Genomic DNA, 26,679 nt, shown 5'->3' on the forward strand with positions numbered 1-26,679 from the left:
CTCTTAACAGTAAAACAGATCCGTGCATGCAATTATTTCTTCTGGAATCAAAACCCCTTTGTTTTTCTTTTTGTCCTATATAGTTCTTTAAAATTTGGAGGAGCATTTTCAAGTGTTCTTACCACCATGGTCACACATTGGCCAACAACACAAACCATTTATATAAGCAAAAACTGCCTACCTCTTTAGTGGCCACTTAATTTGTGTTGCTCGTCAAAGCCCACCCAACGTGGTCTTTCACCCTCTGCTCCTTTCCAATCCTGTTTGTGACGCCAGTTTGTGGTGGCTTCTGCCGCTGCTGTGAGGAATCATTCTCAAAGTCTTAGAGTTTTGATGCCAGAAGATAAGACTTTATTATACTTGATAATGAAGCCTGAGAGACCCTGCAGTGAATCTCCCGAATCTGGGTTTGCATCCTCTTATATACAGTTTTTTTCTCCTAAGGCGTGTTCGTTACATTTCCTATATCATTATTGTTTACCTCTTTTGGATATGCCTCTTCATATGTTTCCTGGAGCAGACAATAGGCCCTAATTTATGTTAAGTAAAAGGAAGAGACCCTCTCATGTCAAAACAGGATGTGCCGCTTTACCTTAAACCATACGTCGGCACATTCCATTCTTCTGCAGGCCTCTACACATGCAGGCAGATACAATTTTATAATAGTAGAATACATTGATACATAAACAGCTATATTCACATTAGTTATACTTGATTAATTTATATTTTGATTAATAAAACTCTTCGTCAAAGGTCCCCACAATTCACAGAAACATGAGTGCGTGAAAGGTCTCATCACCAAAGCTCTTTGTGTGTTGTTATTTCTGCAGATATGCACAGACTGAGAGACTCAGAGCCGTTGCTGTGAGGAAGTCTATTTTCTCTCTCTTCTGTTTCTCTGTATCTGCTGTCACGGATGCCTCAGTCTGTCGTCTAAACTTCTGGACATGAACGTCTTTCAAGAGTCCTGCTGCTCCATTTTAGGAGTTCTCCTGGTTTTCCTTGTCCAAGGTGAGAGACTCGAGAAAGCAGGTTTTAACCGACAGGTTGTAAGATGCTTGTATGAATGGGGAATGAATGTAGATCTGGAAAACTGCTCATGCTTCCATATATGTAATGCTAATATATCAACTGCTCTTGATTCCATGTGGCATAGTAAATTAAATTAACTAAGTTTGCTTAATTAATGCATGCTTATAGCTGTATTTTTACTTTATATTTACATGTTAAGTTAATATCAGTATTTCATCTGTGAGAAAAGGCTGTTCGACTCAGGAAACCTCAAGCCTTATCTTTAGAGAATGTGGCTAGTTGTAATAGAGTGTTTTTTCTGTTGCAACCAGCATTACACTGTGAAATCAGGTTAATTGGGACATTTGTCTAGTCATCTCAGTGGCAAAAAGTGTCCCAATTTACATGAATTCACCATAATCAAAAACATATGGTTTAATGTTGACTTGCCGTTCAATATTATTTCACCAAAATGGCAAAAACGTGTAATACTTGCAAAATAACATGCAACTGTTGAAGCAGAGTAAATAAGTGGATATGAGAAAATAAAATTGAGATGTTAAAATGAAAATAGACACATGAAGAAATCGCAGTGCGATGGGTGGAAGTGCTGCTGTGAAACACTTCCTTACAGTGGGCAGAAGTTATCAAATACAGACACAGATTACGAGTCACTGTGCACTGCAAATTTACATTATAAACAACACCAAAGACCAAGTGCATCCAGATCTGGTGGGAATAATGTTATTTTTCATGAAGACAGAGTGAGAAGTGTGAGACGGTCTGTGCTGATAGCATAAACTCAGACTCTGTGAGCTTCTTCTGATGGTTTATTTATTATGTCAACTTTCTGTTCCTTTTTTTTCTCAAGCATTTTGTTGATGTTGTTGTCAAACTGATATTTAATGAAGTATGTCAATGGACAAATTTTATTTTATGTTAAATATGAAAAATATGGCATGAATATGTGACAGTATGTAAGCATTGTTTGTTGTTTGTTCTGTATCGTAGGGTCGTGTGTTGATTCAGATGCAGAGGTTCGGCACAAAGCTGTTGGAGACTCGCTGGAATTAACTGCTGATTATCCAAAAGATGATCTTGAAGTACAGTGGAAATATAATGGGATTAATTTTGCTGAGTATCAAAAAAAATATTTCAAAACAGTTAAACCTGAATTATTTCACGGAAGGTTAAAGATGAATGAAGGCAATATTAGCATTACAGTAGCAGACCTTAAACTCCAGGATTCTGGAAGCTTCTCTATTGTTGCAGAAGGAAAATCTACACAATACAATGCAAAATTCATTGAGCTACGTGTTCATGGTGAGTTTAATGACTTGATATTTATTCTGTCAATGCTGTTAGGATGCAAATAGCAAATTCTAAAACAACACATTAACTAAGTGACACTGAATATGTTTATAGTCATTTAACTGAAGTAAAATACTTCTTTAATAAGGGAATGAGTATGCTAATATAATTAATTTTGCATATTATTCTCCTACAGATCTCATCAAAGAGGTAAAGATTGAGTATAATGTTTCCTGGCTGCAATCGCAAAACATCTGCATGTTTCATCTCCGGTGTCTGGCGTCCGGTGACCAGAATCCCTCGTACAGCTGGACCGGTCATCAGATCCAGACTCAAGGATCTCACCTGAATATCAGCCTCCGTCGACCTGAAAACACCACACTCAACTGCACAGCCAACAACACCGTCAGCGTCAGGTATACTACTGAGACTGTAGTGTGCACAGAGACATCTGAGGAGCAAAGGTTCTGTGTAAAAAGTTAAATGCTTATTATAAAGGATTATATAATTGTAATGTGGGGTTTTGTTTTGTTTTATGTTCATGTTTTCATGTCTTTTATTTTGGAGTTTAGTCATGGTCCCTGCTTGTGTCATGCTTCCCTTGCCCTCATGTATTCATGCTATTGGTTCTCTTGTTCTTTGTGTCATGTGTCCTGTCTCTCATTGGTTGGTTCTTGTCATGTGACCTGTATTGTTTGCTATAAGTAGCCATCATGTTGCCATTGTTTCGGATCGTGTATTGATGTTGTAACCTGCTGTCGGTGAGTCTAGTTTGTTCACGCCAAGTCAAGTCTCAGATTATGTTTGTATTTTGGATCACGTTTGTAAATAAACTGCACATGGGTTATTAAACTTGCCTCCAGTGGACTGCCTGTTACAATAATTTACAAGAAGTTTACTTTGAAATAAAGACAAACTAAGAAACAGGTCCTCCCATTTTGGAGAACCATTTGAATGGCAAGATTATGTATATTTGTTAAATGGCTCTAAAATGATCTTGTTAGATTATTCATCGTATACTTAAGAAATTTTAGGATCTGTACATATTAATAACAGCATGGGCACAATTAAAACAATAAACTATGTTCAAGCCACCAGTTGATAACAGTTTTTTTTTTTTTTTTTTAATATTTATTTGTTTATTTTTGATGAGATGAATTTGAAAACACCTTGAACTTGCACGTGTCACATACCGCTCAGTGAATATAAAACACTGTTTTGCGCACATTGTCAAATCACTAACTACATTTTTTTTTTTTTTTTTTTAATGTTTATTAATTTTCAAACGTTACAAACATAACTTAATACAAAACAAGAGAACAAGACCGAAAAGAGGGAAAAAAACAATAATAATATAAATATAAACATTATTATTGTGACTCCCCACTCCTAAATCCTGAGGAAGAAATGAAATGGGGAATGACATAGTCGTACAAACAGGTGAATTAAGGGTGATTGGGACAGTTTTTGAAAATCCGCCACGTGCAAGGTTTCTTGCCATAAATCTAAACAATCAGCCCAACACATGATATACTGATGTAATACTGAATATGATAACTACTCATTTGAGGAGAAAACAACGTTATATTATAATGAAAGGATGCGTGACGTACACTTTTCTGTGAACTGAGCCAAAAAAAATCTTTGGGTAACATTTGGGTGATTGGGACAGCACATTTTTTCATTGATTTAGGGTATTATAAGAATATTTACTGTATTGCACAAGTTAGGTCATACTTTAATATAATTTTATATGCAATATTTCCTTTTCTGTTCATCATTAAGAGCCCATGCTTATTTCTATTCAACTTTATTTCTCAGTTCATAAATCTATCCACAATTCATACAATACAACACATGTAGCCTAACTGAGGTAAAAGAAGGCTTAAAGTCCTAAAGTCATTGAAAACATTTAAAAATCAAATAGAGAAATAAAAAATTAAAAATGCTTCAGGTCAATAAATAAATAATAATAATAATAATAAAATGTTGGGTGGCTCCATCACCGCTTAACAAACACATTTAACCTGCACAAACCTTTAATAGAAATATGAATATGATTTATTACTGCAACAAAAAACATTAAAAAAGTTTATCTATAATGCTTCTATTTTCAAAGCGCTTCTATTTCAGAATTTTTATTTGATCAAAAATCTAGCTAGTTCATGAATATTTTGTGGTTGATTAGGGCTTGCACAAATAAAAAGGTTGGAAACCACTGATTTAGGGCATACACTATGGTTCTCTATTACAAAGTCAATCATTTTTACTAATTAACAAAGCCTTTAAGCACTGTCCCATCCACCCAAATTGTGCTTATGTCATTTTCCTCAGTTCATGCTTTTCATGGTCAACTTCCTGTTTGATGCATGCCCCGCCCACCTAAATGATGTCACACCAATGAGGGCATCCCATTTTAATTATGTGATCTTACACCTGGGATTCAGCAAAAAAACTTTTTATTTTCACTCATTAGGTGAGAACATAAATTCTGTATAGTTATACTGTCCCATTTAACCTTGTGTCCCAATCACCCTTAATTCACACCTATGCCTTACATATTTATATCCCAACATGCCTCACATATTTAAACCGCATTAAACAAACCCTCTAATAAGAATAGGGGATATATTTAACCCATATATATCAAAAATGGATCCCACCTTCTATGAAATAGCATGTTTGCTATAAGAAGCACAGGTTTAGTAATCTAATGATATGTATTCACGTATAACCCTGTGCCATAGTGCCTTTAAAGAGGCTTCATCCATTAACCACTTCAAAAGGATACATTTTCTTGCACAAAATGTTAGGAACTTGCAAAGTGTCTTTTCATGCTTGTCTACGATAATGTCATCATATATCCCAAGCAACATATGTTTTGGGCCACAGCCAATATTAATAGATAAAATAACATTAAGTTCTTGTTCAACCATAACCCAAAACTTCTTAATCTCCCTAAAAAACCAGAAACAATGAATAAGATCTCCTTCCTCTGTTTTACACGAGCAGACAAACCACATTTTAACCACAAGATGGCACAGCAGCTACATCAGGTGCATTTTTTACTACTGAAAGTACCAGTGGCCTACATCAGGGGTTCTCGACTCTTACCATCAACCTCGAGGTACACTTTCTTGCAGAGTTTACCCCAACCTTGATCAAACTCATCTGCCAGAAACTTTGTAGTGATCCTGAAGAGCTTGATTAGCTTGTTCAGGTGTGTTTGATTAGACGACTCATTTGATGTCATTTCCAAGATGGCAGCAGCCTACTTCCAGAGAGAATTATATGGAGCTATTATATCAAACTTGAAAACAAACTGTAACATAGAAAGCTACCTAAATTTCTACTATTCGTCAACAATGAATAAGATCTTCTTCCTACGGAGCCCTTTAAAGGACATTGTGGTGGGAAAAAATTCAGGGTGGGAGGAAAACATTTTTTTCAAATGTTTTGCGTTCTCTCGCAAAACCATTTGAGTTCGGACAAACGCTTCCTGTTTACTTTGCAGCTTGCTGTGGTTACAGCTCGTATGTTCACAATGGAGCGGTTCATAGAGTTTTATTTTGAACTTGCACTCAAAGTAATACAGTCAGCGCTTATTTCGAGGCACGGTTTTGTGACATTCTAAAACGCTTAATATGGCTTAATGTTTTAAAACAGTGACATTGGAGGACTAAATTTGATAATAAATCCTGATAAAATTATTAGGCTAGCATTAATAACCTTATTAATAATATTCCTATTAATAAAGCAGAATATGAGCATAACGCCCTGCACGTTAAGCCTTTTCTTCCCCATAGAAAACGCTTAAGGAAGGCTATAATGAAAAGGGTGATTTAAAAATACCAAATCCGTTGCATTCATATTCTGGGCTATTCTCCTTTATTAATAGTAATATTATTAATAAGGTTATTAATATAAACCTAACAATTTTATTAGTATTTATTATTATCGAATTTGGTCCTAATGTCGCTGTTTTAATACATTAAGCCACATTAAAGCGTTTTAGAATGTCCCAAAACCGTGCCTTGAACTAACCACTGACTGACTGTATTTCTTTATACTTGAGTCAAAGTTCAAAATAAAAACTTCGTGAACCGCTCCATTGTGAACATACCAGCTGCATGAACTTTTCATTATAGCCTACCTTAAGCGTTTTCTATGGGGAAGAAAAGGCTTAACGTGCAGGGCGTTGCGTTCATATTCTGCTTTATTAATAGTAATATTATTAATAAGGTTATTAATGCTAGCCTAATAATTTTTATCAGGATTTATTATCGAATTTAGTCCTCCAATGTCACGGTTTTAAAACATTAAGCCACATTAAGCGTTTTAGAATGTCACAAAACCGTGCCTCGAAATAAGCGCTGACTGTATTACTTTGAGTGCAAGTTCAAAATAAAACTCTATGAACCGCTCCATTGTGAACATACGAGCTGTAACCACAGCAAGCTGCAAAGTAAACAGGAAGCGTTTGTCCGAACTCAAATGGTTTTGCGAGAGAACGCAAAACATTTGAAAAAAATGTTTTCCTCCCACCCTGAATTTTTTCCCACCACAATGTCCTTTAAAGGGCCCTGTACCTTCCTCTGTTTTACACGAGCAGACAAACCACATTTTAACCACAAGATGGCACAGCAGCTACATCAGGTGCATTTTTTACTACTGAAAGTACCAGTGGCCTACATCAGGGGTTCTCGACTCTTACCATCAACCTCGAGGTGCACTTTCTTGCAGAGTTTACCCCAACCTTGATCAAACTCATCTGCCAGAAACTTTGTAGTGATCCTGAAGAGCTTGATTAGCTTGTTCAGGTGTGTTTGATTAGACGACTCATTTGATGTCATTTCCAAGATGGCAGCAGCCTACTTCCAGAGACAATTATATGGAGCTATTATATCAAACTTGAAAACAAACTGTAACATAGAAAGCTACCTAAATTTCTACTATTCGTCAGCTGATTTGGAAAAGAATGGCAGCATTTTATTTTTATATTTCCTGTTTTTACCATTATTAACACAAAATAAGGAAAAGCTCTCATTGCATCATTGTGATTGGCTGGAGCTCACTGAGGTTGGAAGTGTGACATTTCAACTTGGATGTTCCCACATCCGACCTCTGCTTTGTTTGAAATCACCCCCTCATTCATTATTCCCTACATTAGTCCACTGTAATGTAGGGAGTGAATGAAAAACGAGCGAGCAAAGTCGGACACTGAGTGCGCCGGAAGCGCTGCTGTTTAGTAATCATTTGAAAACTTAGCAAACTGGCAGCTCCAGTAGTAATGAAAAGAGTTATATTGAATCTCATTTGAACTTGCACATATAAACCACAATTAAACTATTTAGTAATCAATTAAAAATAAATGAAGGCCTGTATGATATTATTCTGTACTCACATTCAACCAGCGATTTGGAAAATGGATGATTCAGCTGCAGGCGCCATCTTTTGGCGACACACAGGAATTCATTAGACACTACCCTCACAATGCATTATGGGTATTCTCTAGCTGTTAAGTGTACAACTGTTGTACATTCGAGATTGTGGTGCATTATGGGATTGAATGAATGTAAATTAGGAATATATAGGCCTACTTATAAATCTGAATATATATTTATAAGTCTGAATATATGGTGGTGGCCAAAATGATTAGAACACTAGTATTTTCAGCAGCTAAAAATGGTTTTAAGTCAGTTATTTCTATCTTTCGCTGTAGTGTGTCAGTAGGAAATATCAGTTTACATTTCCAAACATTTATACGGTGATTAATTGTAATAATCCAGTGAGATTTTTGTGCTCCGCACAGAGATCTGATCTGATCATCATCAGTCTGTCTGGAGTGGCATGAAGAAACAGAACAAACTGAGACAGACTCAATCCAGAAGAACTGTGCAACGTCCCCAAGATGCTTCAAGAAACCTATATATAGTCAGAATAATAAATTCACAATTTTCAATATTTTCACAATTTACATTTTTTATTAAAACATTACAACTATATTTTAAAATGTTCTTCTATTTACTTACTTTTAACTATATTTACTTCTATATAGTCAGATATATAACTATATATTCACAATTTACATCTATATATTCAGATTTATTACTATAATCCGATTTACTTCTTTAAGTGCTGGAACAAGTTTGATTTAAACAGATTCCATGTTTAATTTGATAAGATGTTTAATTGTTTATTGAGTACAATTCTTTAATGGCAGTAATTCTCCTATTCACTTTATTAATGGTTCAGAGCTCTATCTAGTGGCAAGTTTAATGTTACTTTAAATTGCGATTTCTGGTGTTCACGTGAGGGCAGCGGTAACGATGGCTCTCTTTAATCGCTGTATATTTCTGTAATCTGTAACCTTGCAACAGCATGGCTTGTAAGTATTTCTGTGATTTACATCAGGCATGCTCAAATCTGGCCCAGTCCTGCAGAGTTTAGCTCTAACCCTGATCAAACACACCTGAGCGGCAGTTCGGGTGGTTTGGCAACAGCTGATCTGTGACTGGAGGGTGCATGGTAGGAAGTGGAGTAGATTCCGGAAGCGATCCGGAAATGGAGGATGAAATGTTAGATGCGGAAAAAGTATGAATGGAAATAATGAGTGGAATGTTGTAGAAAAACGTAAAAGAAAGAAAAGTATCGCATCTGAAACTGACAGTGAAAAAGATACCCATCTGACAAGAAGAAGGAAAGAAGAGTATAAGGTAGTGATGAAACTTGAAACTGGATCTTTCAGTATCATTAATCCACTGAAGTTATCTAAAGCAATGAAGGAAGTGATAGGACTGGTTGAAAGTGTTAAGAAGTTGAGAGATGGTAGATTACTAATATATTGTAAGGATAGTAGGCAACAAAAAAGGCTCTAGAAGTCAAGTCGATCATGGGACAAAGTGATTTGTTCAAGAAGAAAAGAAATGGGTTAAAGGAGTAATAACAGGGATCCCCACGGAGGTAACAGTTGAAAAGATTAAGAGAGGGATTACGGGAGCTGCAGTGATCGATGTGAAAAGACTCAAATGCAATAGGAATAATGAAAGGGGAGATAGCCTCTCTGTGATGATTCATTTTGATGAGGATAAGCTGCCAAGTAAAGCCTTTTTGGGATTTATGAGTTTTTCGGTGAGACCCTATGTACCCCCTGCTCTAAGATGTTATAAATGTCAAAAGTTTGAACATGTAGCGGCTGTATGCAGAGGCAAACAGAGGTGTGCAAGATGCGGCGGAGAACATGAGTATGGAAAATGCAGGCAAGAAGTTAATCCCAAGTGTTGTAACTGTGGAGGGGATCACGGTGCGGGATATGGAGGGTGCAAGGTGAGGAAACACGCGGCTCAAGTTCAAAATGTCAGAATACAGGAAGGACTGACATACTCTGAGGCTCTTAAACAAGTAGGAAAGAATTTGGAATCGGGAGAAAAAAGCAAAGAAATCAGTCAACAAAAGATGGAAATGATAAAGGAAAAAACAAAAGAGCATTTTGGGATTAAGAGCAATGTTGCATTTGTTGCCTTTATGGCTGAAGTAGTGAATTGTTCGGCGCAAACTGAAAGCCGGACAGAAAGAATCAGAATTATAATCAAAGCAAAAAAGTATCTAGAGATTGAAGGTATTTCGGTGGATATGATTAATGAGAAGTTAAAGATGCAAACTACATACACTCAATCAGGATGTGGTGGTTCATAATGGTGCTTTTAATATTTCAGTGGAATGCGAGAAGCTTAATAGCTAATGGGCAAGAGTTTAAAAAAATTCATTTCTGATTTGGAAAACAAACCTGATATAATATGTGTTCAAGAAACATGGCTCAAACCTCAGTTGAATTTTGTGTTACAAGGATATGTGGTAATTAGGAAAGATAGAAAACAAGGTGTGGGATATAGGAATGTTGTAGAGAGTGTAGACAAGGAGGTGGTAGTGATGGAAGTCTGGGAAGGGAATCATAGTATTAAAGTATTAAAGTAATTTAATAGAAGGGAGAAGCCGAATATTCACCAGAAGAGACGGACAGCAGCTCGTAAGTGTTGCGATACTTAGTCATAGATCTGTTGTTTAAATTATTTACTTGCTGTTGGGAAGGAATACTTTCGTTTCCTTCTATTTCTATTCTGCATTTTCGTTGAGGTTTCGTTGTTTGATTGCACTTTCTGTTAATTATAATAATTTGCACCTCGGCTAAGAAGGAACCTGGATCATTTTCAGTGCTCCTTGCAAGCGAAGTGTTAGTTTCGCCTTGAGTTATTTGCACAAGGCTATTGGCTGGGCCAATCAGAAGCCGGCCACAGCTGTTTTCACGGTAGTGTGTTAGGCTGTATTTATCAGAGGTCCGAGCGCTGACGCGAAGCATCAGCGAAGCTGCTCAGCCTCCTCGTGTGGAGACCGACGAGGGTAAAGACCATCGACTTTTCCTGCGCGACTTTAACCGAGCAACGACACCGAGCGACACACTTAAGTATCTTTTCTTTTTCCCCTTCTCTTACACACTTTCCGTTTCCATCCTCTTTCCTGCCACCTCTATCATGTGTTTCCAAACTATTCCGGTTCTCTCTCAACCACGCCTAACGTCCCACGCAGACGGCAACGTAATCCTGCTAACCTGCGCCTTATCTCTACCTCCTTCACTACACCTCTTTCCTTCTCTGTGGGTCTCTGAATTGTCAGTCAGCTGTCAACAAAGCTGACTTCATTTCTGCTTTTTCTTTAAAATCCACGCTCAGCATCTTGGGCTTGACTGAGACCTGGATTCGTCCAGAAGACTCAGCAACCCCAGCTGCTCTCTACTAATCTCTCTTTCTCTCACACCCCGGCAAGTTGGCGGGTGGAGGCACTGGTCTGCTCATTTCTAACAATTGGAAATACTCAACCCGCTCTTCCCTATGCAATTACAACTCATTTGAATCTCATGCCATTACTGTATCAGCTCCGATAAAACTCCAGATCGTGGTCATTTACCGTCCCCTAGCCAAATTCTAGCCACCTTCCTAGAGGAGCTGGACGGGCTGCTGTCCTCTTCGTGGAGGATGGCACTCCACTCCTAGTCTTTGGTGATTTCAACATTCACCTAGACAAGCCTTATGCTACAGACTTCCATGCACTCCTAGCTTCGCTTGATCTCAAACGCCTTACCACTACTAGCACGCACAAATCAGGCAACCAACTTGACTTAATTTACACACGCAATTGTACTGCAGATAACATTCTGGTACAACCGCTACATACTGGACCATTTCTTCATTACATTTACATTACACTTTGCTTCTCCTGTGCCACCAACCCCTACCAGTTACTTTTAGACGAAACCTGCGCTCCCTTTCTCCTTCCCATCTTTCCTCTGTGGTATCCTCCTCTCTTCCTTCACCCACCCATTTCTCATCTCTGGATGTAAACGCAGCTACTGAGACTTTATGCTCTACCTTAACCTCTTGTCTAGACGACATTTGTCCTCTCTCCTCTAGGCCCGCACGGGCTGCTCCTTCCAACCCCTGGTTATCCGAGGTTCTTCGTGAACATCGGACTACACTCAGAGCGGCAGAGAGAAAATGGCGCAAATCAAACGATCTGTCGGACCTCAGTAGGTACCAGTCTATGCTCACATCCTTCTCTGCTAAAGTCCACACTGCCAAATCCTCACATTTCCGCAACAAGATCGACAGCACTCCAGACATGCGTAATCTCTTCAGAACATTTAATTCCCTCCTCTGTCCCCCTCCACCTCCTCCCTCCACCTCTATTACAGCTGATGACTTTGCCACTTTCTTTACAGACAAAACTAGATCAATCAGTGGTCAGTTTTCACCTCCACGCACACAGGACCCTCACCCTACCACATCCACTGCTAAAACTCCCATCTTTTCTTTCTGTCCACTCACTGAAGCTGAAGTATCCAAGCTTCTCCTCTCCAACCATCCTACAACATGTCCTCTTGACCCAATCCCCTCACACCTTCTCCAAGCAATCTCACCCACACTCTTACCTGCACTCACACACATCATCAACACATCCCTACTCACAGGTAACTTCCCCATTGCGTTCAAGCAGGCTCGGGTAACCCCACTGCTCAAAAAACCTACATTAAACACTTCTCTTATAGAAAACTACAGACCTGTCTCTCTCCTTCCGCTCATAGCGAAAACACTTGAACGAGTTGTCTTCAACCAAGTCTCACTGTTTCTTTCACAGAACGACAAACTGGATGCTAAACAGTCAGGTTTCAGGAGGGGCCATTCAACTGAGACTGCGCTTCTCTCGGTCACTGAAGCCCTGCGAATTGCAAAAGCCCATTCCAAATCATCAGTCCTCATTCTGCTGGACCTATCTGCCGCTTTTGACACTGTCAATCATCAGATACTCCTGTCCACCCTCTCATCACTGGGCATCTCTGGCATTCCACTTCGCTGGTTTGAATCCTATCTCACTGGTAGGTCTTTCAGGGTGGCCTGGGAGGTGAGGTATCCAAAGCACATACACTGGTCACTGGGGTTCCTCAGGGATCAGTTCTTGGACCCTCCTCTTCTCCACATACACTACATCACTGGGTCCCATCATACAGGCACATGGATTCTCATACCATTGCTACGCTGATGACACACAGCTCTACCTCTCTTTTCAACCAGATGATCCAACGGTAACTGCAAGGATCTCAGGTTGCCTGGCGGACATCTCGGCATGGATGAAAGAACATCACCTGCAGCTCAACCTGGCAAAGACTGAGCTTCTTGTCCTCCCTGCCACTCCGACTCTACAGCATGACTTCACGATCCAGTTAGGTTCATCAACAATAACCCCATCAACTTCGGTCAGAAATCTTGGTGTAATCTTTGATGATCAGCTGACCTTCAAAGACCACATTACAAAACTGCTCGATCTTGCAGGTTTGCACTATATAACATCAGAAAGATCAGGCCCTTTCTGACAGAGCATGCTGCACAACTTCTTGTCCAGGCCCTTGTCATTTCTAGGCTGGACTATTGCAATGCTCTTCTGGCTGGACTTCCGTCTAATACAGTCAAACCTCTACAAATGATTCAGAATGCAGCGGCACGACTGGTCTTCAATGAGCCCAAAAGAGCCCATGTTACACCTCTCTTTATCTCCTGCACTGGCTACCAATCACGGCTCGCATCAAGTTCAAGACACTGATGCTTGCATATAGAACAACCACTGGTTCAGCACCCGTTTACTTGCACTCTCTATTAACAAACTACATCCCCTCCAGAAATCTGAGATCTGCTAGTGAGCGACGCCTCGTGATACCATCACAGAGAGGCGCAAAATCACTCTCTAGATCATTCTCATTCACCATTCCTGGCTGGTGGAACGATCTTCCCAACTCTATCCGGAATGCTGGATCCCTGTCAATCTTCAAGCAACAACTGAAAACTCATCTCTTTCGACAGCACTTGACTTCATCCTAAACTTAAAAAAAAAAAAAAAAAAAATTATCTTTACTTATTCCTTCCTTTGGTAGTTTGTATTTATTTGAACAATGTCTGAGACTTGGTGTTGCAAGCACTTCGTATGTCTGATTGCCTCTTCAAGATTAATCGCCGATGTATTCCCCAATTGTAAGTCGCTTTGGATAAAAGCGCCTGCTAAATGACTAAATGTAAATGTAAATGTAATTAATTTTTATAATCCATGTGAAAAGTTAAATAAGGAAGTATTGGAAAATATAAGAGGTAACACAAATCAGAAAGTAATATGGTGTGGTGATTTCAATGCCCATAATACACTATGGGGAAGTGTTCAAACAGATTTTAATGGGCTGATTGTGGAAGAAATGTTAGATTGGGGACGGCTAGTGTGTGTGAACAATGGATGTTTTACAAGAATAGATGTAATTCATGGGCGTAAATCAGCTTTAGATTTAGCTTTATTCGCACTTTCTAGCTAGATTTTCTGACACTAGAGTTACATAACTCTAGTGTCAGAAAATCTAGCTAGAAAGTGCGAATGGAATGTAAGTAAACAAAGTACAATGGGAAGTGATCATTATCCTATATGGTGTAAAATTGGTGTGGACATTACCCAAACCTTGCTGGAGAGAATTCGAGATGGAAATTTAAAGCAGCCAACTGGGCGCTTTTTAAAGAATTGTGTCATAAGGATATGTGTGAAACGGTAGATGATACTGAAGACACTGAAGAGTTAAGTTAAGAAAATAAGTGAAGTGTTAAGAAATACGGCAGAGGAAGTAATAGGAAAAAAGAAAACTATAAATAGTAAAAAAGCAGTACAGTGGTGGAATAAAGAGTGTAGTAAGGCAGTTAGGGAAAGAAATAAAGCGATGAAGAAAATCTGTGTTGTTTAGTGAGTACATTAAATATAAGAGAGCACAGGCAATAGTGAGGAGAGAAGAAATTACTGGAGAGAATATTGTAATAGAATTGGGGAGGAAATTGAAATGAATGAAGTTTGGAATATGATTAGGAAGATGGGAGGGATTCAGAAAAATAATAATATTCCAGTTTTAGTAAATAATGGAAAAAAAGTAATAAAAGACAGTGATAATGTTAGTGGAATCATTTGTTAAGGTGCACAGTAATGAAAATATTTCAGATAATATGAGGAAATATAGGGAACAGAAAGTTAGGGAGAATGCTCACATATATGTGAAGAAGAACCCATCAGGAAGTATGTTGGACTCAGAATTTACTTTGTTAAAGAGTTAAAGAGAGCGCTTGCGGGAGTCAAACATACTTCCCCAGGCAAGGATGACATATGTTATGAGATGATAAAGCACTTATCAGATTTATCATTAAGTATGGTTTTAAGACTTTTTAACAAAATATGGGAGACAGGGAATTTACCAGCAGATTGGAAGCATGGGGTCATTGTGCCAATAGCCAAACCAGGAAAAGACCATTCTCAGCCAATTAATTATAGACCTATTGCGCTGACATCAAATCTATGCAAAGTTATGGAACGGATGGTTAAGAATAGGTTGACTTATGTGATTGAAAGTAGGAACATTTTTTCAGCATGTCAAAGTGGATTTAGAAAAGGGAGAAATACGATGGATTCAATATTGTGTTTGGAAGATGACATTCGAAAAGCTCAATTTAATAAAGAAGTGCTTGTGGGAGTATTTTTTAATGTAGAAAAAGCTTATGATATGCTGTGGAAAGAGGGGCTTTTAATGAAATTGGAAAGCTTGAGAATCGATGGAAAAATGTATAACTGGATTTTGAGTTTTTTGTTTGGAAGAACGATTCAAGTAAGAGTAGGGACTGCTTTTTCTCAGATTCTCCAAATTGAGAATGGAACTCCCCGAGGAAGTGTGAGCAGTCCTATTCTTCTTAATTTAATGATTAATGACATCTTTCATAACGTTGATAGTGGAATAGGAAGATCATTGTATGCGGATGATGGAGCTCTTTGGAAAAGGGGACGTAATGTTTTATTTGTAGAACAAAAATGCAAAAAGCAGTAAATGAGGTGGAAAATTGGGCGAATAATTGGGGTTTTCGGTTTTCTGTGGCTAAAAAACACAAGTAATATGTTTTTCGAAAAAGAAAAATAATCAAAGCTTGAATGTCAAAATGTATGGTTATCAGCTGGAACAAGTTAATGTTGTACGATTTTTGGGTATGTGGATGGACTCTAAATTAAATTTTAGAATACATATTCAGAAATTGATAGAAAAATGCAAAAAAGGAATAAATGTATTAAGGTGCTTGTCAGGAGCCGAGTGGGGGGCAAGATGTCAGTCATTGAAAATAATTTATTGTGCTGTGATTAGGTCAAACATAGATCATGGTAGTGTAGTATACAGTTCTGCGAACAAAACTTTACTTAAAAAGATAGAGGTAATACAAAATCAAGCTTTGCACATCTGCTGTGGTGCATTTAGATCTTCTCCGGTGGCTTCATTACAAGTTGAAATGGGAGAATTTCCTCTAGAACAGCGTAGGTTTCAATTGCGATTAAGGTATTGGTCTGGTGTAAAGGGACATCTGGAAAACCATCCAGTCAGACTTCTTTTGAAAGATTGTTGGGAATATGAATACAAAGAAATGGTAAGCTTTGGTTGGGTAGTAAGGAAGGAGGCAAACAGCTTGGAGTTGAAAGACCATGCAATTGCTCCTTCTGTTGCTATACCAGCAATTCCCCCTTGGTTGTTCCCTATGCCGATAATAGACTTACAAATTCATGAAATAATAAGAAAACCAGAGATGAACATGTCAACTGAATTAGTAGTTCAACAATATTTAATGCAGGAGTATTATTCTGTGTTACAGGTATTTACAGAACCAGAGTCTGGAAGAACAGCAGCAGCAGTATATATTCCTACTTTTAAAATAAAAATTGCAAAAAGATTATCAGATCATGTGTCAGTTTTTACTACTGAATTACTAGCTATCATAATAGCTCTACGGTGGATTGAAGAAGTTCTGATATGAACTGTGATATGTAGTGACTCAATGGCTGCGCTCACTAGTTTACTAAGTGGTAAATCTGAAGCTAGGCAAGATTTAATATCTGAAGTTTTACAAAGTTTGTTTAGAATAAGACAGTTAAGGATAGAGGTAAGTTTCCTCTGGGTACCTGCACATGTGGGTGTGGATGGAAATGAGGAAGTAGACTTGCTGGCTAAGAAAGCATTCAATCATCCACAAATAGAAATCAAGTTAGCTTTAAGTAAAGCTGAATTCAAGAGAGTGATTTCAATTGAAGTAAGTAAGAAATGGCAAAGGTTATGGAATAGTGGGTCTAAAGGAAGACATCTTTTTCAGATTCAGGAGTATGTTGGAAATGAGAGGAAAAGATATGGAAAGAGGTCATTATTTCGAGACTAAGAATTGGACATACAGCATTAAACTATAGTCTTTATAAAATAGGTAAACATGAATCGGGAAAGTGTGACAAATGTGGAGAATTAGAAACAGTGATGCATATTCTTTTTCAGTGTTCTGCATATGAAAGGGAGAGATTTCAATTAAAACAAGAATTAGGATGGTTGGAAGTTGATAATATTTCTTTAAAAGTATTATTAGGAAACGGCCAAGGCAATTAAGAGTACATGAAATATTATTTAAATACTGTTTTTTTTGTTTGTTTTTTTACTTTTTGTTTGTTTGTTTGTATTTCTTTCTTCCAAATCTATGTACACTCCACACTCCAGATCAGTAGGTGGCGGTAATGCACCTTTTTGTGGGTTTGCCAAACCGCCATAAAACACCAGAAGAAGAAGAACACACCTGAGCATGCTAATCAGAGGGTGTTTCTCAAACGGAAGGCTGGATCCTACAAAGGTTGCATATCTCGGCTGCCACGTCATCAAACGTCGCTGAAGGCCATCTCAGTCGGAAGGATCCTCGGAAGACAGCCTTCGTTTCGCGTCCTTCTTTCAGCTGAATTTGAAGGATGCATGGGATGCATGGGATGTATCCTCCGCGACCTTCAATCACCCACAATCCTTTGTACCCATTCCATTTCGTGAAAATAAACTGACGAAAAACGAGTCAGTACCCACTGCGCCATGTGACGTCGGAGTGACGTCTTTTCCATGTTATTTTTGGACGTCCAATTTAGGTCCACTGAAGGGGTTGTTTTGTAACGCCAGGCGACGTCTTTTTTCGACGTCTACAGCACGTCATATATTGACGTCCGTGGGACTTCCGTGTAAGGGCTATTTATAGTCCAAATGTGGTCGTTTGTGGACGTCTTTTCAACGTCAAATTTAGACTTATTTTATATATAATTTTTACTTAACTTCTATAACTGTAGTCCTATGTTTTGTTTGGCTCAGCAGCTAGATTCAACAGGAAAATGTAAAAAAAAAAAAAAAAACATGGCCTATTTGGCATACACATAATAAATCGTGACTGTTTATTAAAAAAAAATCTGTATTCATATGTATCAATCATGTTGATAACAACAATGTTGATATTTGTAAATAAAAAAATATTACATACAATCATGTAAATTTCCTGCACCTAGACGTCCAAATGACATCCAAAAAATACCCAGTTCAAAGGTCAAATGTCGAACGTCAATCTGACGTCCAATTTGGGTCATGGTTAGACGTCCAAACAGAGGACCTAGTTTGGACGTCGAATAGATGTCCAGAATTGGTCATGGACCAATAGTTTTATTAGTGTTTTTGTGCCCTGACGGTAAGGGCGGGAACATATGTGACGTAGCCACGCGCACTTACTAGAGCGTATATATATATATATATATATTACTGAATTATTATTTTACGAGAACTGCCTGAAGAGATCATGCACAGCTGTTGTTTGCTGTGTGTAGCCTGTGGAAGCAAGGTTAGCTGCAGCAAGGGGCTACAATGTTTTTGTTCAATGTTTTCCTAAGGACAATTTTATAATTGGTTTATAAAGGCTACTACAAACACCCTTTTCCCATTTTTATCACAGAATAATTCAGGAAATATATTTTATAGTTTCTATACTATGTCAATCAGTACTGCATTTTTCATATAGTTTATTTATTTATTACCTGGCTGGAGATAACTTGAAAAACACACATATACCATATATTTTCGCAATGGTGTGTTTATTGTCTTCACGTTTCATTAGTAAAAGCGTTTCTGCTTTTTATTCAGCTCAGCTATAGCGCCTGCATTTGTCCATATTAGGGATTTCCTGCAAGTCATAAGCTTCTGCGCGAGAGCGCCCTCTGGCTCTGAGTGTGAATGAAGCATGCACTGCACGAGAGTGTTCAGCTCTACTGATATTCATATCTCCTCATTTTGGATATGAATAAAACATCAGGTCACATCTCTCTTAATTTAAATCTAGAAACCTCTATGTGAAAACACCTGCTCGAGCTCGACTAAAGTGCTGGGGACGAATTTACATTTTATTAAAATTCATATTAAAAATACAGCTAACATACTTCTACACAGCAATATAAACAAAGGTGCTTGTTCTCTTTCGTTCTTGCTGTTTAATTGTGAAAGATTTAAAGCGCGTCGAGGTGTCTTGTCTTTTTTATATTATCTGACTAAAAACTATTCATACTTTTAACTATTATTATTACAGTATTTCTTTAAAAAAAACGTAGAGTACCTTAAAATAATTATCACAACACTGGTAAAACAGGCTTATACTGATTTTCTCGTCCTCCGAATTATACTTATCAATCCTGTTTTTATAATCATTATCATTCAAATGAATAAATTCAGAACAGGATTAGAATAGAATTCTATTTTAAATAAGGCAGGAATATTTTTTTCTACAACAACAACAGTAGTGTTTACAACAGCAAAACCACCATACCCTGTAAACTCAATAACAACAACAACAACAACAATAATAATAATTAGTAAATGATGTTTATCTGAAAGTGTAACAAGGCAAACAGGTTTTCTGTAAGGGGTAGGTTTAGGGTTAGGGGATAAAAAAAAATCATTTAGTCAGTATAAAAGTAATAGAAGTCTATGGAAGGTCCCCACAATTCACAGAAACATGAGTGCGTGCGTGCGTGTGTGTGCGTGTGTGTGTGTGTGTGTGTTTGTGTTCACTACTGCTGTGAGGACAAAATCTGAATATGGGTTACCATACTTGGCCACGTCATGTCATGTATTTTTTATTTTTCTAAATTATAAGCGGTGCAAAACGTGAATAAAGGTTTAGAATAATGGTTTAGAATGACCCAGGGTTAATTATTGCAAGTGCGAAGCCCTACATTTGAAATACTAGTAAAACATATAATACTTATGATGAAAAAAGCCTGCTGGACAGTTACTAGAATAAACCTGTTTGCACTGTTTAATGTGTGCAGCTAGTTTTCCTGACTGGGCCGTACTCTCCCGCTGGCTGCCTGACTAACACTTTCCATTAGAACTAAAACCTCTGTCTATGTGAGTTTCACTTCCTCTGATGGACTCGGTGTCGTTGCATTGCAATGTCCTGCACAGTCTAAAAAAAACTGATCTGATGTAGAATCATCAAAGGGTGTGTCTTTGCACATGTGAATTGAATATATGTACTTTTTACCCCTTCTCGTTTGGATGCGAGATGAGAAAGTCGCTTTGCACTGGCACCTAGTTAAAGTGTGGTTAGATGAGTCTGGTTACATTGTGGTCACCATATGCAAACTAATTATTCTTTCACAGGTCCATCAGCAAATGAAGCTTGCTGTTTCAACTCTGACATGTCAGGAACTTTAACAAAAGAGTCTGTTTTCTAAGTAAAACTTCCTTATTCCTCTGGGATTTCACTTCACTTTCGCTCCCCGATGAGCTACTTTTGATCATTTATAGTACTGTGCTTGTAAATGCTGAACCTTCGCTTCCCGCACACTACAGTGTTGGTGGATGAAACGCCTGCGCTCTTGCACTAGATCCTGGTGGTGGGAGGTGCAAACACATTTAGAGCCCAGAAAGCCCCTAAACCTCAAGCACAGCTTTCAGAAGGCGCTTCTTAAAGGTCTCGTCACCAAAGCTCTTTGTGTGTTGTTATTTCTGCAGATATGCACAGACTGAGAGACTCAGAGCCGTTGCTGTGAGGAAGTCTATTTTCTCTCTCTTCTGTTTCTCTGTATCTGCTGTCACGGATGCCTCAGTCTGTCGTCTAAACTTCTGGACATGAACGTCTTTCAAGAGTCCTGCTGCTCCATTTTAGTAGTTCTCCTGGTTTTCCTTGTCCAAGGTGAGAGACTTGAGAAAGCAGGTTTTAACCGACAGGTTGTAAGATGCTTGTATGAATGGGGAATGAATGTAGATCTGGAAAACTGCTCATGCTTCCATATATGTAATGCTAATATATCAACTGCTCTTGATTCCATGTGGCATAGTAAATTAAATTAACTAAGTTTGCTTAATTAATGCATGCTTATAGCTGTATTTTTACTTTATATTTACATGTTAAGTTAATATCAGTATTTCATCTGTGAGAAAAGGCTGTTCGACTCAGGAAACCTCAAGCCTTATCTTTAGAGAATGTGGCTAGTTGTAATAGAGTGTTTTTTCTGTTGCAACCAGCATTACACTGTGAAATCAGGTTAATTGGGACATTTGTCTAGTCATCTCAGTGGCAAAAAGTGTCCCAATTTACATGAATTCACCATAATCAAAAACATATGGTTTAATGTTGACTTGCCGTTCAATATTATTTCACCAAAATGGCAAAAACGTGTAATACTTGCAAAATAACATGCAACTGTTGAAGCAGAGTAAATAAGTGCATATGAGAAAATAAAATTGAGATGTTAAAATGAAAATAGACACATGAAGAAATCGCAGTGCGATGGGTGGAAGTGCTGCTGTGAAACACTTCCTTACAGTGGGCAGAAGTTATCAAATACAGACACAGATTACGAGTCACTGTGCACTGCAAATTTACATTATAAACAACACCAAAGACCAAGTGCATCCAGATCTGGTGGGAATAATGTTATTTTTCATGAAGACAGAGTGAGAAGTGTGAGCCGGTCTGTGCTGATAGCATAAACTCAGACTCTGTGAGCTTCTTCTGATGGTTTATTTATTATGTCAACTTTCTGTTCCTTTTTTTCTCATGCGTTTTGTTGATGTTGTTGTCAAACTGATATTTAATGAAGTATGTCAATGGATAATTTTTATCTTATGTTAAATATGAAAAATATGGCATGAATATGTGGCAGTATGTAAGCATTGTTTGTTGTTTGTTCTGTATCGTAGGGTCGTGTGTTGATTCAGATGCAGAGGTTCTGCACAAAGCTGTTGGAGACTCGCTGGAATTAACTGCTGATTATCCAAAAGATGATCTTGAAGTACAGTGGAAATATAATGGGAATATTTTTGCTGAGTATCAAAAAAAATATTTCAAAACAGTTGAACCTGAATTATTTCACGGAAGGTTAAAGATGAATGAAGGCAATATTAGCATTACAGTAGCAGACCTTAAACTCCAGGATTCTGGAAGCTTCTCTATTGTTGCAGAAGGAAAATCTACACAATACAAAACAAAATTCATTGAGCTACGTGTTCATGGTGAGTTTAATTACGTGTTATTTATTCTGTCAATGCTGTTTACAATGCAATTCTAAAACAACACATTTAAGAACTGATGCTGAATACGTTCAGGGTCAATAAACTAAAATTAAATGGTTCCTTTATGAAGAAATATGTATGCTAATATAATTAATATATGCTAATATAATTTAGATTGCATACTATTCTCCTACAGATCGCATCACAGATGTTCAGATTTTGATATTTATTCTGTCAATGCTGTTAGGATGCAAACAGCAAATTCTAAAACAACACATTTAAGAAGGTCATTAAACTAAAATAAATGGTTCCTTTATGAAGAAATTAGTATGCTAATATAATTCGGATACTATTCTCCTACAGATCTCATCAGAGAGGTAAAGATTGAGTACAATGTTTCCTGGCTGCAATCGCAAAACATCTGCACATTTCATCTCTGGTGTCTGGAGTCCGGTGACCAGAATCCCTCGTACAGCTGGACCGGTCATCAGATCCAGACTCAAGGATCTCACCTGAATATCAGCCTCCGTCCAGCTGAAAACACCACACTCAACTGCACAGCCGACAACACCGTCAGCATCAAGTATACTACTGAGACTGTAGTGTGCACAGAGACATCAAAAACTCCAAGTATGTCATCAGGTATAGTTCTGCAATAAAATACTGAATTTCTTAAATTCTCTAATGATTAAGAAATCATATAGCCTCCTCTGAAATCTATAAAGAGCACTAATAAATTTGCACCTTTGTGCAAATATGCAGGTTTTCCGCAGAAGTATTTGCTGATCGCTGTAGGCGTCGGTATCGTCGCTGTTGTCATATTCGGTGGTGCTCTCGCCGTGTGCTGCAGGCGGAGGAACAATAAAGGTGAGTTAAACAAGTGTGCATGTGCACAAACAGTGCAGGAGTTATACAGCTTTTCAATCACAACCTCACAGCTGTTTTCACACACTTTCAGGACAAGGAGAAAGTGAGGCTGGTATTACAGTCTATGAAGACGTGAACACTGATGCCACTGCAAAGGTGAGAGGCTCAGTTCTGGCAATTTATCTGCTTTTTAAGGTTCCGGTGGTTCTACAAGAAGATTTCAGACCATTTTTTAAGCTGTCATTAAAATAAAGATTATTGGAGTAAATTTTACAAAATACTATTTCAGTCCTTCTACTTCAAAATGTCACGTTTTATGCAATGTGCAAAGTGTTACTTGCTGATTCTTTGTAATAATTTGTGAAATTTAGCATCAATTTCTGAGTAAAAAATAATTACCAAAAATTGATGATGAAACTTGGTGATGGTTAATTTCATAAATAATTGAATTAGGCATGACATTTTGTGGTAGAAAGACTGCAACAGTATTTTCTTGTAACACACACTCCAATAATCTCTTCTTCTTTTTTTTTTTTTTACAAGAAATTGCACGCCTCTACTTCCTAGACACATACGAACTTTATTTTAGATGCATATAAACCTCTCATTTGTGGCATAGAAATGCTGATTAACTTCTAGCTAACCAGATTTAATCTATATTACAGAAACGCTCTGAAAGTGTTACAAATGGGATGTCCATTTATGAAACGGTGAATGACATAAAACCCTCACAAGGCTTGGTGAGTGCACTTGCATGCATACATCATTACTGTTGTCATCCATTTGTTTGCTTATAAATTATGCTCATAGCATGTTTTTACCAACAAAATCATAATTATTGCACATAGCATAGCAGGCTAAATGAATATGGAAATATGGCACAGTCAGCATACGACACATACAGTGAATCAGTGACACCGAGAACAGCTTTTTTGCATGTTCGGAGAAGTTGACGGCTTTGTTGCGAAGCTTTTCCCTGGAATCTGTTGTAACGCCACACATTTACTCCCCCTGCAGCCTCAAACCCTGTATGACAAAATCAGCTATCAGCGTCACCCTGCAGTCAGCCCCAGCACTTCCTCCCCTTACCAGGATGTCCTGTGAGTGAGACACAGACAGACGGTTCATGTAGCGTTTTGTCCTCTTGTTTCTGGACCGGGTTAACCAGCCTCCCATAAGTTTTATTGGCTGCATCGGTTGACCTTTGAACTCTTGCATTAAAGGTGCAGTGTATTATATGTATCATGTTGAAACACTTTTTTATAAAGTGTGCAGAATACACAATGCAACACAGTATTACATTACACACACTACCATTCAAAAGTTTGGGCTCAGTGAGATTCTCTATAGCTTTTGAAAGAAGTATTTTAAGCTCAGAAAGGCTGCATTTATTTGATCAAAAATACAGTAAAAACGGTGAAATATCATTACAATTTCAAGTAAACTGATTTGAATATAAGCTCAAATGTAATTTACTCCTGTGATAAAAGCTGATTTCTCAGCATCATTACTCCTGTCTTCAGTGTCACATGATCCTTCAGAAATCATTCTGATTTGCTGCTCAAGAAACATTTCTAATTATTGTTGAAAACAGTTCATATTTTCCTGGAAACTGTGACACATTATATTTCTCATGATTATTTGATAAATAGAATGTTCAAAAGAAATGCAATTATTTGGAATAGAATCTTCTGTAACATTGTAAATGTCTTTACTGCCGTTTTTGATAAATTTAATGCATCCCTACTGAATAAAAGTATCTTACGGTTTTTCTTTAAAAATCATTGTTGAATCCAAACTTTTGAATGGTAGTGTATTTTTCTACACGTTCCTGTACATGACAAATACTTAAAATTGCTTAGTTTCACTTATTGATACGCATTAAATTCAAAAGTAAAGCAATAATATTGAGACTAAAGACACAACAACCCGAAACGGTTTAGCGATGATTGAAATCATCTAACCTCAAGACGCCTGTGTGAAAGTATTTAAGTGAAGTTTTTGAAGTTGTTGTTGTTTTTCTTAATAACATCATTCCATCACACTCTACAGTTGTCTGTTCTACAAATCTAGTGAATCTGTAACATAACAAGAATAAACATGTATAGTTTCTGCATGTTTTTATGGTATTTAAACATGTTTAGTATGTTCACAGCTTGAATGTTGTAATTGATCCAGTTAAAGCCTTCTTGTGACCTCAGTTTGTCATGTGATTCTGTCTGTGTAAGAGTATATAGATAGCCTTTGAGTCAGTCAGCTGCTCTCAGACTCTGGCCTGCTGATACAACGCAGAATTAAAGTCACTTCCCCTGTTTATATTTACACCACTGTCAGGTATTTACCGACTGGTCACTTAATATCTCAAAATAATACCACTGTTTCCATTAGCACCATTATTTCACTTTCACAACTCCTTTCCATCCATCCGAGATGACTAATACATCCAACTCATCAGCCTGACACTTGACCCGCCATCTATGTCCTTAAAGGGTTAGTTCAACCAAAAGTGAAAATTAGCCTGTGTTTTACTCACCCTCGAGGCAACCTAGATGTATATGACTTTCTTCTTTCAAACGAATCCAATAGGAGTTATGTTAAAAATGATTCTGGCTCTTCCAAGCATTAGAAGTAGGCAGGTGTTACAGTCCGAACGTAGTCAAATAAATCCGTCATAACGTATTACAGTCAGCAAAAGTGAGAAAAAGGTGTTTATATCATTTTAAATATGGATATTTGTCTTACAAAAATGCATGGATTCGCTAAAGGAGGCCTGTATTCCCCGAAGCCGTGTGAGGCACATTTTATTATGGATGCACACACTTTATTTGACTATGTTTGGACCCGCCTACTCCCATTCTAAAGCTTGGAAGAGCCAGGGGCCTGTACCATGATGCTAGATGAACAAATTCAGAGTTGCAGGATTAGTTTCGAGTTGACAAAACCAAACCACTCCAATCAGGCTTTGTTGGTACCATGATGCTGATCATCAACTTTTTTTGTCAACTCAGGCTTTGATCTTGAGTTTGTGGAGCACGTGCACATGAATGTGACATCACTTGCGAACAGCCAATCACGAGCCTTGGTTAAAGGTTAAAGGTTTTGATGATGAATTTAAGTGGACTTACAATGAAAAAAGTACTTGTTCATGAAAGAGGACAAATAAAAAACTTTATCAGTGCAGTCACAAGTAAAACTTGTTAAATTAGTTTATATAGTTGGAAATATACAGCGATAGAGACTCGAACATGTAAGGTCACGTAGTCATTTTTAAAGCATTATCTATTGATTCTACAGCTTATTAATATTACATACGATCTGTATATATTAACATTCATTTAAAATAAATGATTTATGATAACTGTTAAACTAGTATTGCTTGAGTAATGGATTAATAATAATATAAATCATATAATTATATAAATCATATAAAAATAACTAAGTAATTATCATTAAAGCCAGACAATTGTTTTTCAGTACTAGTGATCTTTAATTTGGAGCAAGAGAAACTGGGGAGTGACGTTTTTGTGTCAGACGTGTCAGTT

At 37.6% G+C, this 26,679-nt stretch overlaps 2 protein-coding genes across 3 annotated transcripts; both read left to right on the forward strand.

Annotated features, from left to right (window-relative positions):
• The first annotated feature begins 750 nt into the window (after nucleotides 1-750).
• LOC131544417 (uncharacterized) lies at nucleotides 751-3,416 on the forward strand. Its single transcript, XM_058782595.1, has 3 exons — nucleotides 751-1,011; nucleotides 2,023-2,334; nucleotides 2,519-3,416. Exons 1-3 carry the CDS (start codon nucleotides 948-950, stop codon nucleotides 2,803-2,805), a joined length of 663 nt encoding a protein of 220 aa, XP_058638578.1. The 5' UTR covers nucleotides 751-947; the 3' UTR covers nucleotides 2,806-3,416.
• Nucleotides 3,417-18,999: 15,583 nt separating this feature from the next.
• Nucleotides 19,000-25,333, forward strand: LOC131544585 (SLAM family member 8-like). 2 transcript variants are annotated; one of them, XM_058782920.1, is made up of 7 exons: nucleotides 19,000-20,948; nucleotides 21,959-22,270; nucleotides 22,634-22,900; nucleotides 23,033-23,137; nucleotides 23,229-23,293; nucleotides 23,803-23,877; nucleotides 24,155-25,333. In XM_058782920.1, the coding sequence occupies exons 1-7, from the start codon at nucleotides 20,885-20,887 to the stop codon at nucleotides 24,239-24,241; spliced, it is 975 nt and encodes a 324-aa protein (XP_058638903.1). In that variant the 5' UTR covers nucleotides 19,000-20,884; the 3' UTR covers nucleotides 24,242-25,333. The 2 variants fall into 2 exon arrangements, with proteins under 2 accessions (XP_058638903.1, XP_058638902.1); XM_058782919.1 differs by having other exon boundaries at nucleotides 19,001-20,948; nucleotides 22,634-22,912.
• Nucleotides 25,334-26,679: the final 1,346 nt, after the last annotated feature.

This window comes from Onychostoma macrolepis, chromosome 07 (assembly GCF_012432095.1).
Source record: "Onychostoma macrolepis isolate SWU-2019 chromosome 07, ASM1243209v1, whole genome shotgun sequence".
Classification (NCBI taxonomy): Eukaryota; Metazoa; Chordata; class Actinopteri; order Cypriniformes; family Cyprinidae; genus Onychostoma; species Onychostoma macrolepis.